This window comes from Clinocottus analis, unplaced genomic scaffold (assembly GCF_023055335.1).
Source record: "Clinocottus analis isolate CAN_PGR_092001 unplaced genomic scaffold, fCliAna1.0.p SCAF_67, whole genome shotgun sequence".
Taxonomy (NCBI): domain Eukaryota; kingdom Metazoa; phylum Chordata; class Actinopteri; order Perciformes; family Cottidae; genus Clinocottus; species Clinocottus analis.
This window is the reverse complement of record NW_027176226.1, coordinates 210,001-222,500: the sequence shown is the minus strand read 5'-3', so window position 1 is coordinate 222,500 and position 12,500 is coordinate 210,001. Positions and strand designations below refer to the sequence as shown.

Sequence of the window (12,500 nt, the reverse complement as noted above, 5' to 3'; positions counted from 1 at the left end):
GCAAAGTATATGTTAATGTGTATGTGTCTGCATCTGTGTGGAGCTATTAACATTATTATAGTTATTATTGTTTAAGTCCTTGTTATTTCATATTCTGTTTAAATACATAATATCTAGAACGTGTAGTTATATTTTATTTTAATTTTCTCCCAAATTTAACCTTTGAATAAGTAAATATTTTATTATCATTACCATGATATAAATAATCAACAAATATGATGCCGGATAAATAAAATAAAATACTAGTTCAATCATTAATAATATTATTTTGGAAAGTATTTTTAAATAAATATATTAAAGTGATTATTTTCATTTGATTCTATTTCATATAGTTGTACTCTTTGTACCCTTTAACGGCACGTATATAAATACATATATTTTTATATGTATATATATATACACACATATATATAGTTATATATATATATATATATATATATATATATATATACATATATATATATATATATATATATATATATATATATATATATATATATATATATATATATATATATACAGAGAGAGAGAGAGAGAGAGAGAGAGAGAGAGATAATATACATATGTATATGTAGTTAAAGGTACAAAGAACATGAACACGAGGTGTTCAGTACTTCAGTACTTTGTCACCTGTAGTATTATCGGTAGTACTCGTGTGCTCAGTACACGATGACATCACCGTTTAAAGGGTCAGCGCCTCCTTAACCAAAGTCACCGGTTGCAGATGAGCTCGGCGAAGATCCACGACCGGCTGCACATCTCCTCGTTCTGGGAGCAGAAGATCAGCAGCGAGGTCCAGCACGCGGACAGCGAAGAGCAGAGGAAGAGGAAGAGCGCGCTGGAGAAGTACGACACACAGCAGGAAACACCTCCAGTACACACGTTTACTCTGGAAAATACTCTGAAACAAGTACGAGGCAGTGACAATATGACTGAGGTACAAGTACTTCAGCTGCTGCATTTACTTTAATCACAAAGGGTAGAAGTACTCAACGCTGAGTCTTTATACACGGGAGAAATACGACTGATGCGTTCCGTGTGTGTACTCTAGGTACTTTTACACATACTTTAATAGGTTTTCTTCCAGATTGGAGATGATGAACCTCAAAGCCTCAATGCCTCGTTATAACCTTACATTGTTGTTTATTAAGTATATGAAAAGGTTTGGCAGAAAATAATACAAATAAAAAGAATTATGACAAAAACATTAAATAAAAATACATGCACCACTTGACTTAAACGCAAGAGGAGAAGTTTGAAGTAGTAGAAACTAGAAATACTGAAGGAAAGTACAAGTACCTCAAGATTGTACAGCTCAGGAGAGAGAATGCAGTTTTAACAAATGCAGCATAGACTTCTATACAACCAGAGGAGTCGCCCCCTGGTGGTCAGGAGAGAGAATGCAGTTTTAACACATGAAGCATAGACTTCTATACAACCAGAGGAGTCGCCCCCTGGTGGTCAGGAGAGAGAATGCAGCTTTAACACATGAAGCATAGACTTCTATACAACCAGAGGAGTCGCACCCTGGTGGTCAGGAGAGAGAATGCAGCTCTAACACATGAAGCATAGACTTCTATACAACCAGAGGAGTCGCCCCCTGGTGGTCATGAGAGAGAATGCAGCTTTAACACATGAAGCATAGACTTCTATACAACCAGAGGAGTCGCCCCCTGGTGGTCAGGAGAGAGAATGCAGCTTTAACACATGAAGCATAGACTTCTATACAACCAGAGGAGTCGCCCCCTGGTGGTCAGGAGAGAGAATGCAGCTTTAACACATGAAGCATAGACTTCTATACAACCAGAGGAGTCGCCCCTGGTGGTCAGGAGAGAGAATGCAGCTTTAACACATGAAGCAAAGACTTCTATACAACCAGAGGAGTCGCCCCCTGGTGGTCATGAGAGAGAATGCAGCTTTAACACATGAAGCATAGACTTCTATACAACCAGAGGAGTCGCCCCCTGGTGGTCAGGAGAGAGAATGCAGCTTTAACACATGAAGCATAGACTTCTATACAACCAGAGGAGTCGCCCCTGGTGGTCAGGAGAGAGAATGCAGCTTTAACACATGAAGCATAGACTTCTATACAACCAGAGGAGTCGCCCCTGGTGGTCAGGAGAGAGAATGCAGCTTTAACACATGAAGCATAGACTTCTATACAACCAGAGGAGTCGCCCCCTGGTGGTCAGGAGAGAGAATGCAGCTTTAACACATGAAGCATAGACGATGTAAACCCTTCATCAACGCTATAATATAATTCCATCTTTTCCTTGCTTGTGTTTTTTTTCATGATCAACAACTGAATATCTTCTAATTTCAGCCTCCGTCACTCGTTGCTCAGCAGTTATCACCTCAGGTTTTTTCCGGCCTCTGGCCAGGTCACACATAACACACACAATTAGAAGAGACTAGAGCCGAAGGTTAGAGGCCGAGAGCCGGGGAGTCGGGCCTGCGTGGCAATAGATAGCCGGAGGATTAAGAGATACACGGTATTGATAGTGGGGGATTAAGGGGTACAGTGAAATGGATAGCAGAGGGATTAGGTGTGATGGGCTGAGGGGGGGTGTGAGGTTAAGGGGATACAGGACGGGAGTTAGGAGGGATCGGGCTAATAGCTGGTGTAACGCCAAGAGGTGAAGGTTTAAATGGAGGATGTATGCATACGGCTTCATAATGTAACCATGGAGAATGACAGGAAGCAGATGAAACCTCTGAATGAGACGCGACAGCAGAGAACATCAACTCATGAACAGTGAGGACCATGAACACATCTTTAATTTACGTTCTGTACTTCTATTTCACGGCCGTATCAGAAGGTAGTCGGCGTCATCGAGGGAGCGGAGCAGGCGGGTCTGCAGGTTTACGAGGGATGAGTTCAGGTTCCAGCCGGTTCCCCGTCGTCATCACGGAGACCTTTAACACAACCAGACGGTCCGCAGGGTCGCTGGGTGTTTGTCCCGGTATGTCCTCCAGCTCGCTGAGAGACGAGAGGCCGTTTGTAATGACAGCGGCTGTTTTTAGACGCGTCTATTTGCCACACGGTCACGAGTCCACTGGAACCAGCTGGATGCTGGAGAACCTTCAGGAAAAGAGACGCTTCACTCAATGAGACCTGGGAGGTGAACTTCTAGTCACCAGGAGGTCTTCACCGCCAATGATTCATCCATCCTCTCTCCTGACCACCAGGGGGCGACTCCTCTGGTTGTATAGAAGTATATGCTTCATGTGTTAAAGCTGCATTCTCTCTCCTGACCACCAGGGGGCGACTCCTCTGGTTGTATAGAAGTCTATACTTCATGTGTTGAAGCTGCATTCTCTCTCCTGACCACCAGGGGGCGACTCCTCTGGTTGTATAGAAGTATATGCTTCATGTGTTAAAGCTGCATTCTCTCTCCTGACCACCAGGAGGCGACTCCTCTGGTTGTATAGAAGTATATGCTTCATGTGTTGAAGCTGCATTCTCTCTCCTGACCACCAGGGGGCGACTCCTCTGGTTGTATAGAAGTCTATGCTTCATGTGTTAAAGCTTCTCTCTCCTGACCACCAGGGGGCGACTCCTCTGGTTGTATAGAAGTATATGCTTCATGTGTTAAAGCTGCATTCTCTCTCCTGACCACCAGGGGGCGACTCCTCTGGTTGTATAGAAGTCTATACTTCATGTGTTAAAGCTGCATTCTCTCTCCTGACCACCAGGGGGCGACTCCTCTGGTTGTATAGAAGTCTATGCTTCATGTATTAAAGCTGCATTCTCTCTCCTGACCACCAGGGGGCGACTCCTCTGGTTGTATAGAAGTCTATATAAGTGACTCTACTTCTCTCTTGATGTATTCCCTCAGTAAACATTGTAAACATGAGTTTATGTCTCAATCTCTAGTTTCTAGTCTTCTTCTATACAGCATGATGTTCATTCAGTACATTATGGTCTGTTAGAGTCTAACAGACCATAAAGCAGGGCATGCTTCAGGGGCGGGGCTACCAGGTGATTGACAGGTAAACTGTGATACAACGCGGTTACATTTGTGTCCGACTTGTTCTGATGTCATGAACGATAGAATACGACGAAGATACATTTTCACTTTTATAATTAAATACTAATATAATATTATATATTTGATCATATTTCGGGGCCGGAGCGGATGACAACGCGTTACTGCGGCAGAGTCTTTTGTCATGAACGCTGATTGTAAACTTCATCCCTGAAGACAGAAGCCAGATGTTTGGAGGGTTAGCGGCTCTCTGCACCGAGATTATCAGCAGCTGAGCGGACAAATGGAATAATCCAAAAAACTTGACAGGAAGGTGGCAGAGACACAGTGAGGACAGCTGACAGAGGGCTCGGTTACACGCACACACACACACACACACACACACACACACACACACACGGGCGTTGGTGTGCGTTTGATCGATGGCGAAGTGAAACGCTGATGTGAACGTGATGACACTGCAGCTGTCACCAAGATACCAGATCTGCTTAGAGACACTAAATCTGACCTCAGTGCTGCTTCTAGACACCGAGGACGGAAACACTGAAACACTGAGACACTGAAACACTGAGACACTGTGACACTGAAACACTGAGACACTGAGACACTGTGACACTGAAACACTGAGACACTGAAACACTGTGAGACTGAAACACTGAGACACTGAAACACTGTGAGACTGAAACACTGAAACACTGTGAGACTGAAACACTGAGACACTGAAACACTGAGACACTGAAACACTGAAACACTGTGAGACTGAAACACTGAGACACTGAGACACTAAAACACTGAGACACTGAAACACTGAGACACTGAGACACTGAAACACTGTGAGACTGAAACACTGAGACACTGGAACACTGAGACACTGAAACACTGAAACACTGTGAGACTGAAACACTGAGACACTGAGACACTAAAACACTGAGACACTAAAACACTGAGACACTGGAACACTGAGACACTGAAACACTGAAACACTGTGAGACTGAAACACTGAGACACTAAAACACTGAGACACTAAAACACTGAGACACTGAAACACTGTGACTCTGAAACACTGTGACACTGAAACACTGTGACACTGAAACACTGTGACTCTGAAACACTAAAACACTGAGACACTGAAACACTGTGACTCTGAAACACTGTGACACTGAAACACTTGGACTCTGAAACACTGAAACACTGTGACACTGTGACACTGAAACACTATGACACTGAAACACTCTTTCTTCCTCAAAGTTGGTTGATTTTCGACGAAGTAGTAACTGAAGTAAAAGTACAACAGTCTGCTGGTTTTAATGTCTGTACATCACACATGAAGCTCGTGTTTCAGAGGCTGAAGCGTTTCACACATGAAGCTTGTGTTTCAGAGGCTGAAGCGTTTCACACATGAAGCTCGTGTTTCAGAGGCTGAAGCGTTTCACACATGAAGCTCGTGTTTCAGCCTCTTGCTCGCGTCCTTCTCGTTTCAGGCTGCGGGGCGAGTGGAGCGTCCGGCTGGACAACAGAAGCAAACACCTGAACAAGCTCAACGACAGCAGGAGCAACGTCACCGGGGAGTCAGCTGACCTGACATGAGGCCAGCTGATCCACGATGACATCATCGCCTGAGTAGAATGACATCATCACCTGGGCAGAAATAAAGTCCAAAAGAACTCTGATTCTTTTGTGTCGAATGATAAAACCAATGGAATAAACCATATGTATTTATTTATTACAATAAGCTTTACTTTGATGTAGAATGAGATTATACATTAAAATACTTTAATGCCAAAAATCTATCCAAACAAATGTTCAAATGACAACAAACAAACAAATAAACAAACGTGAGAATCATAACTGTTTTCATTTAATAGTTTCAAACACAATGAACATAAACTTTTTCTGTTATATATATTTAACATATTTGATCGTTTGCTTTCGAATAAATATGTATCTATAACTATAACTCTATAATCTATAACTCTTCAGTATGATTTGTACATGCAATATAAAATAATATAATATAAAATAATATTATATTTATCTTTTTCTCTTTGAATCTGTCTTGTAAATTATTTAAACTCTTCAACTCCTTTCTTAAAGGGACAGTACTATGAGGTACTTCTATATATTCAGAGTACCACTACAGTAGATGGAGCAAATCAAAGTACTGCTGGAGACGTATTTTAGAGCCCTAAAAGAATAAATATTAGTTTAAATGAACGTTATAGTTATATATTTTCTGCCGGGAGCTTTGAACACACCAGACTCCATTTACTAAAACAGTGATTTAAGCTCTCAGAACACAGGAGCTGCTGCTCTGCTGCTGCCTCCACCTGCGAGTTAGTTTGAGTTGTTGTGTAACTTTGTTGTTTTAAAGCGTTCGTTGAGATTCACCAAAGTTACACAACAACTCAAACTAACTAGCAGGTTGAGGCAGCAGCAGAGCAGCAGCTCCTGTGCTCTGAGAGCTTAAATCACTGTTTTAGTGAATGGAGTCTGGTGGCTGCTGGCTGTGGTTTCTCCAGACTTGACAGAGAAGCAGCTCATGAAAGCACACCTCGAAACACCTGAACTGTCCCTTTAAGGCCATCAGGTCGCGTGGTCACTTCACAATAAGAGTCTTCTCGGTGGTCAATTAGCGCGGTCCCTTCACAATAAGAGTCCTCAGTAAAGGCTGTGGATGGGTAAGATGGAGGTGTTCTTGGTCTTCTCCAGCAGCGTCTCTCTCAGAGTTACTTTCTGGACTCGGTGCCAGACGTACTGGGGGTTTTCTACGGGCGGAGGCGGCCCGGGTGGAGGCCGCTCCACCTTCTCCCCGTCCTCGTTGCGCCTGGCGTGGTCGGGCGTGAGCTCCACCAGTGTGTTGAAGCACACGCCGTCCGTCTTCCCGTGCTGCCGGCCGTTGTGCTGCAGGCTGAAGGCGCCCAGCGTGTTGACGTCGTGGTCGCGGTACGCAGACGGCATGGCGTCCTGCACCACCATGTTGGCCGCCCACGTCACCGCGTGGGTCTTCACCGCCGCCGCTGTGGGGAGGTGGAGCACCGGGGCTGCAGGACAGAGGGGTCAACACCACCATACATATACATGAGAATATATATATACATGAGAATATATATATATATATATATATATATATATATATATATATATATATATATATATATATATATATATATATATATATATATATATATAACTAGGTGAACATGAAGGCCTGAAGAGAATCCGGGCCACCTTTGATGAGCAGGACCCAGACCTGCCGCTCGGCGCCGGTGAACACCAGGACGAGTCTCTGCACCACGTGACGGCAGCTCAGGTCCACAGGCAGCGTGACGGGGTGCCAGGGATCCCCACGGTACCTGAAAGCATCGTGGGAGTCACTGCTGATGTTCGGCTTCATTGTAGTGAAACAGAGCCGACGTCTTAGGACATCAAAGGACCCACGGAGTGCAGTTAGCCTAGCTTAGCACAAACAAAAAGATGACGTCGTACTTGAGTCCGCAGTCGATGAGTCGGAGGATGTCCCGCCCTCTGAGAGGAAGCACGGACTGTCGGTCCCACCAGGACGCCTGAAGAGACTCCTTGTCTGCAGCAGACAGACTCTTCAGACTCCCGCCTGAGAAGAGAAGAGAGGGTAAAGGTTAAGGGGTCAAGGGTTAAGGGGTTAAGGTTTAAGGGGTTGGGGGTTAAGGGGTTAAGGGTTTACTGTCTGCAAACACCACTAACTATAACTCCCGTTGTTTTTCTTCATCATGTCATGAGAGTATTACTGACGATGTGGCGTGTTGGGGTTCTGGGGACACCTGGTGGTGAGGTTGTGCATTGCAGCAACAGACACGAGACGCTAGCGTCTTCCTCGAGATTCGGTTTGTCCCCTCTGCGCCACCGTAGGATAAGAATAGCATGTGGATCCATAGACTGCTCATTCCGCGGTAATTAAAGGGCGTTTGATTGAGGCAACAACTGTAAACTCTGAAACGGTCCCAAAAGGTTCCTAAACTTGAACAATAATTACATGAAAACTGTGCTCGCTATCAAAACTCCAGCATGTTGGTAACGTTTTAAACTTTAAATCCTGTCTCTATGTTAAATGATGTTGAGTCACTACAACAAAGACGAGGGTTTTGTTGCTCTCTTCAACGCTGGAACCTCGTTCACGTCAACGGGACAATTTCTCGCTGTTTTTCGCGTTCATCCAGGAAACGGCCGGTCGGATCTCTTAGAAAAGTCGTAGCACACGATTATTACCAATCAGGCCGCACGTTTTCATGTATTTTGACAATGTGCTGGCAACGCCGCGTGACCAGTTATGCTCCAACGCTTTGGGCGGAAGAAGAAGAATAAGAAGAAAAGTCCCATCTGACCTGTGACCTGCGACCTCTGACTTGTAAACCTGTGACCTCTGACCTGTAAACTCTGACCTGTAAACCTGTGACCTCTGACCTGTGACGGTAGCGAGGAAAATGAAGCGGATCCACTGAGGGCCCTGCTCCTGGATCAGCAGCAACGTGATTGGCTCACAGTCAAACCCCGCCTCCTCTTTCACCTGCAGACAAACAAGATTGCTGAGCCCTGTGTGTGTGTGTGTGTGTGTGTGTGTGTGTGTGTGTGTGTGTGTGTGTGTGTGTGCGCATGTGTGTGTGTGTGTGTGTGCATGTGTGTGTGTGTGTGTGTGTGTGTGTGTGTGTGTGTGTGTGTGTGTGTGTGTGTGTGAGAGAGAGAGTCTCACCTCCCTCCTCAGAGCCTCCTCCAGACTCTCCCCCACCTCCACCCTCCCTGCAGGAAGGTACCACTGTCTGTAACAGTCCTGCTTTGCCTCCTGCACCATCAGCACCTCCTCCTGAGGGACGACACACACACACACACTCTCTTATAGACCCAGCCCCAGCTGACCGGTGAGGTGCATTGTGGGCCGGCCTGTCCTGACCTTGTCGTTGAAGATGACGGAGCAGACGATGTAGGTGACGTTCTTCCTCAGCGTTGCAGGCTTGCTCAGCTCCAGGCCGACGTCGCAGCCCGTGACCTCTGACCCCCGGCCAATCAACAGCCTCTCCAGCTGCTCCTCTAGCTCCGCCTCCTCCATGCTGCAGGTCCAGGAGCAGAAGAGCAACACCAGAGGGTGACGTCACGACGTGAGCGAGAAACTCTAGACATGCAACTACAGACGGAAGAAGAGAACAGACGAATCATATAACAGGAACTTTGAATTAGTTTCATTTCTCCTGTTTTATTACATTTTAGTGGAATTTTTTTCCAACTTTTAATCATTTGTGGAAATGTTTCTAAATGCAATTTGATGTAAATATAGTATGAAAAGTGCAATAAAATATTCTTAATATTATATCAGAAACCTAAACAATTAAACTCCAAATATCAATGACACTGTTTAAACAGTATTATATGTTATGAATATATAATACTGTTCAAACAACAGTATTATATATGAATAATATATTCCCAGAGCTCCACTAATAAGCATATATGACATATTATAATATGAATAAGCTCAGTATTCTTACATTTAACATTCATTAATGACATTGTCCTGGACAGTGCTAATAAAAGTGTTTTAAATGTTTATTTAATGTAAACTTTGCTGCTTTAAAAACAGTCTTTGAAACTTAAAACATGAATACATACAACGTGAATAAATAACACATAAATAAAAACAATGAGTTGATTCTTGTTGCAGAATAATTAGTGGATTATGAGATAAACTCATTAGCTTCAGAGAGAAGACGACGTGATCCTAATGACGTTTGTTTCTCTACTTTTATGAAACCTCCAAACCGGAAAGAGAGTTTCATAAAAACACTGTAAACTACAGAAATAAAAGCACCTTTCTGGAACAGCGTTAAATCTCATTCAGTGATCCGCCGCTGCGGCTCTGTTGTGACATCTGACACCGCGACACAAACAGGAAATACACCTTTTCTTCCGGGTCAAGGGTTTCAGAATAAAAGAGGCGGTATAGAAATAAGAGAAATAATCCAGAACTAACATTGTTTATAAATCAATTAAAGCTTTATTAGTCGTATTTTTAATCTGTAGTTTATTGTCTAATACACAGTATCTATTAAAAAAGACGGAATATTTTGTATTCTTTATTCATTTAAACATCAGTTTATATGATTGTATTTTTTATTATAACAATTATAATGTATTAATATTATTTGAGGAATGTGAAATCAATATTAATAGCACAAGTTTTTAATGTAGAATATATTTATAAATAAAATAAAACAAAGCCGTTGTAATAATCCCAGGACGACAACTTCCTGTGACGTCTGCTACAACTTCCCGTGACAGACCCGGAAGTTCTAGTCTTTGTAGTCTTTAGTCCTCCCGCGGTGTCGTAACGCTTCGTGAGGTCACGCAGCTGCTTCAACTAACTTTACGGACGGAAACTAGTTCCCCCACCGGAAGCCGGTCGAGTCCCAGTTTGAAGCAGGTGAGTGGACCGAACTGGTTTAGTCCCGCTGCTGGTTACTACTGGTTACTACTAGTTACTACTGGTTCATCTCCCAGTTCAGCTAACGCTCATTTAAACAGCTCCTGTGTGCATACTGCTAATGCTACCTGATACTACTGCTGTGTACTAGTACTGCTACTGCTGTATACTACTGCTGTGTCCTCGTACTACTTCTGCTGTATACTACTGCTGTGTACTAGTACTGCTACTGCTGTATACTACTGCTGTGTCCTAGTACTACTTCTGCTGTATACTACTGCTGTGTACTAGTACTGCTACTGCTGTATACTACTGCTGTGTCCTAGTACTACTTCTGCTGTATACTACTGCTGTATACTAGTACTGCTACTGCTGTGTACTACTACTGTGTACTAGTACTGCTAATGCTGTGTACTACTGCTGTGTACTAGTACTGCTACTCCTGTATACTACTATTCCTGCTGCTGTAGTACTAGTACATTCCACCTGTGTGTTTGTTCCACTGCACTTCCTGATGATAGGAGACTGGTTGGTTGGTTGGTTGGTTGATTGATTGATTGATTGATTAGTTAGTTAATTGATTGATTGACTGGTTGGTTGGTACCTGTGTGTTCATCTCCAGTCCAACAGCACCTGTCAATCAGAGCGCCGCGGTGCGTTCAGGGTCCATCCCGGTCCGGTCGTCCCGATGGTGCGGCACAGCAAGCTGCAGAAGCAGGTCCTGGCTCTGTACCGGCTCTTCCTGCGCGCCGGCCGGGACAAGCCGGGCTTCGTGCCGCGGATCCGAGACGAGTTCAGAGAGAACGCTCGGCTGAAGAAGACGGACGTGATGCACATCGAGTACCTGTACCGCCGAGGGGAGCGGCAGCTGCTGCTGCTGCGCGACGGCAACACCAAGCAGCTGGGCTCCTTCTGCAAGCCGCCAGAGAGCAGCTGAGCTGTAGACCACCTGCAGACCACCTCCAGACCACATGCGGACCACCTGCAGACCACCTGCAGATGACCTCCAGACTACCTGCAGACCACCTGCAGACCACCTCATCCTGACCGAAAGCCTCTCCAGCAGACTGCCGTGCTGCATTCAGGGTCCAGTGGGGAAGAAGAACACTCTTGCGTGATGTGACATATTTTCGGACGTTTGAATATGAAAAGTGAAAATGTTCTCTTCCCGTTTTGGACTCATGAACTTTAATAAATGTGATACTCGTATTTTGTCACTTAAATTTTGTTTTATTCATTTAAATAAATCAACAAAAAACAAACATACAAATATGAGGTTTGTCAGACAATAAAGACAGAAAACAAATAAAAACAGCAGACAAACAAAACAAAACCAACAAAAAGTCATTTGCCCCTTTATGATCTTTTACATGACTAATTTTATTGTAGTAATAAGTAGCTGAATACTGCGATTTAATACTAGAGCTGCAAACCACATTATATATATTTATATATATATTTATATATATATATATATATATATATATATATATATATATATATATATATATATATATATATATATATATATATATATATAGTCAAGTACACAAAATAAAAACGATTAATGAATGAATCAAATCATTTTGGTATTTTTTATTTACGGCTTGAAATAAAACATCTCATCACAATAAACAATCATAACTGCAGGTTTTTTATAAAAAATAATTGCATTTCATTCAAATAGGTGCTGAAGTAGTTTAGACGAATCATTTGTTACGTCCTGAAAAGAAATTCCTGGATATGAAACTGAAACACCAAATTATATGTTTTAGGTATTCTGCTATTTGACAAACAAACAAACACACAAACAAACAGAAGGTAAACATGAACTCTTTGTCTGGAGTCGTGAAAGAGGTTCGTGAGGTCACCAACGTGTTTCTTTCTGTTCAGCAGAATAAAACTTGATGAGTGTTTTGTTCTGTTTCATATTTATCTGCAACAAACCAGCATCCAGTTATCCACCTATCAGCACATTCATTATTCCTTTTTGACTTTACTTCCTGAAAACACTTTGCGCCACAAAAACCTAACTGCAGAAACAAAAACAGTAAATACGAGCAAAA

General features: G+C 43.1%; 3 protein-coding genes and 1 pseudogene across 5 annotated transcripts in view; 2 read left to right on the top strand and 2 right to left on the bottom strand.

Annotated features, from left to right (window-relative positions):
• The window catches only part of LOC137804877 (protein FAM240B), a 5,867-nt gene extending 157 nt beyond the window's left edge, over positions 1-5,710 (top strand). Inside the window, exons 2-3 of the mRNA XM_068604318.1 lie at positions 725-846; positions 5,471-5,710. Coding sequence (XP_068460419.1) covers positions 725-846; positions 5,471-5,576 — 228 coding nt within the window. The 3' untranslated portion in view covers positions 5,577-5,710. The remainder of the gene's footprint in view (positions 1-724; positions 847-5,470) is intronic.
• Positions 5,711-6,324: 614 nt separating this feature from the next.
• On the bottom strand, positions 6,325-11,547 carry nudt18 (nudix (nucleoside diphosphate linked moiety X)-type motif 18). Of its 3 annotated transcripts, none has more exons than XM_068604313.1 (7): positions 11,039-11,547; positions 8,911-9,141; positions 8,713-8,823; positions 8,427-8,529; positions 7,476-7,599; positions 7,218-7,342; positions 6,325-7,030 (listed from the first exon to the last, which is right to left on the bottom strand). In XM_068604313.1, exons 2-7 carry the CDS (start codon positions 9,064-9,066, stop codon positions 6,648-6,650), a joined length of 1,002 nt encoding a protein of 333 aa, XP_068460414.1. In that variant the 5' UTR covers positions 9,067-9,141; positions 11,039-11,547; the 3' UTR covers positions 6,325-6,647. The 3 variants fall into 3 exon arrangements, with proteins under 3 accessions (XP_068460414.1, XP_068460412.1, XP_068460413.1); XM_068604311.1 differs by lacking the exon at positions 11,039-11,547 and adding an exon at positions 9,823-9,907 and having other exon boundaries at positions 8,911-9,067; XM_068604312.1 differs by lacking the exon at positions 11,039-11,547 and adding an exon at positions 9,823-9,895.
• On the top strand, positions 10,275-11,657 carry sdhaf1 (succinate dehydrogenase complex assembly factor 1). Its single transcript, XM_068604314.1, has 2 exons — positions 10,275-10,434; positions 11,057-11,657. The coding sequence occupies exon 2, from the start codon at positions 11,123-11,125 to the stop codon at positions 11,369-11,371; it is 249 nt and encodes an 82-aa protein (XP_068460415.1). The 5' UTR covers positions 10,275-10,434; positions 11,057-11,122; the 3' UTR covers positions 11,372-11,657.
• Positions 11,658-12,414: 757 nt separating this feature from the next.
• LOC137804852 (UDP-glucuronosyltransferase 2A1 pseudogene) overlaps positions 12,415-12,500 on the bottom strand; it is a 1,580-nt pseudogene continuing 1,494 nt past the window's right edge.

Bases quoted from the DNA above. Each gene is read 5' to 3' on its own strand.
- nudt18 (XM_068604311.1), bottom strand. From the start codon at position 9,848: ATGAGATTTAACGCTGTTCCAGAAAG. The intron at 8,824-8,910 runs GTCAGGACAGGC...GTCGTCCCTCAG, and splicing joins CCGTCATCTTCAACGACAAG to GAGGAGGTGCTGATGGTGCA. The intron at 7,031-7,217 runs GTGGCCCGGATT...TCTGTCCTGCAG, and splicing joins CTGGGTCCTGCTCATCAAAG to CCCCGGTGCTCCACCTCCCC.
- sdhaf1 (XM_068604314.1), top strand. From the start codon at position 11,123: ATGGTGCGGCACAGCAAGCTGCAGAAGCAGGTCCTGGCTCTGTACCGG.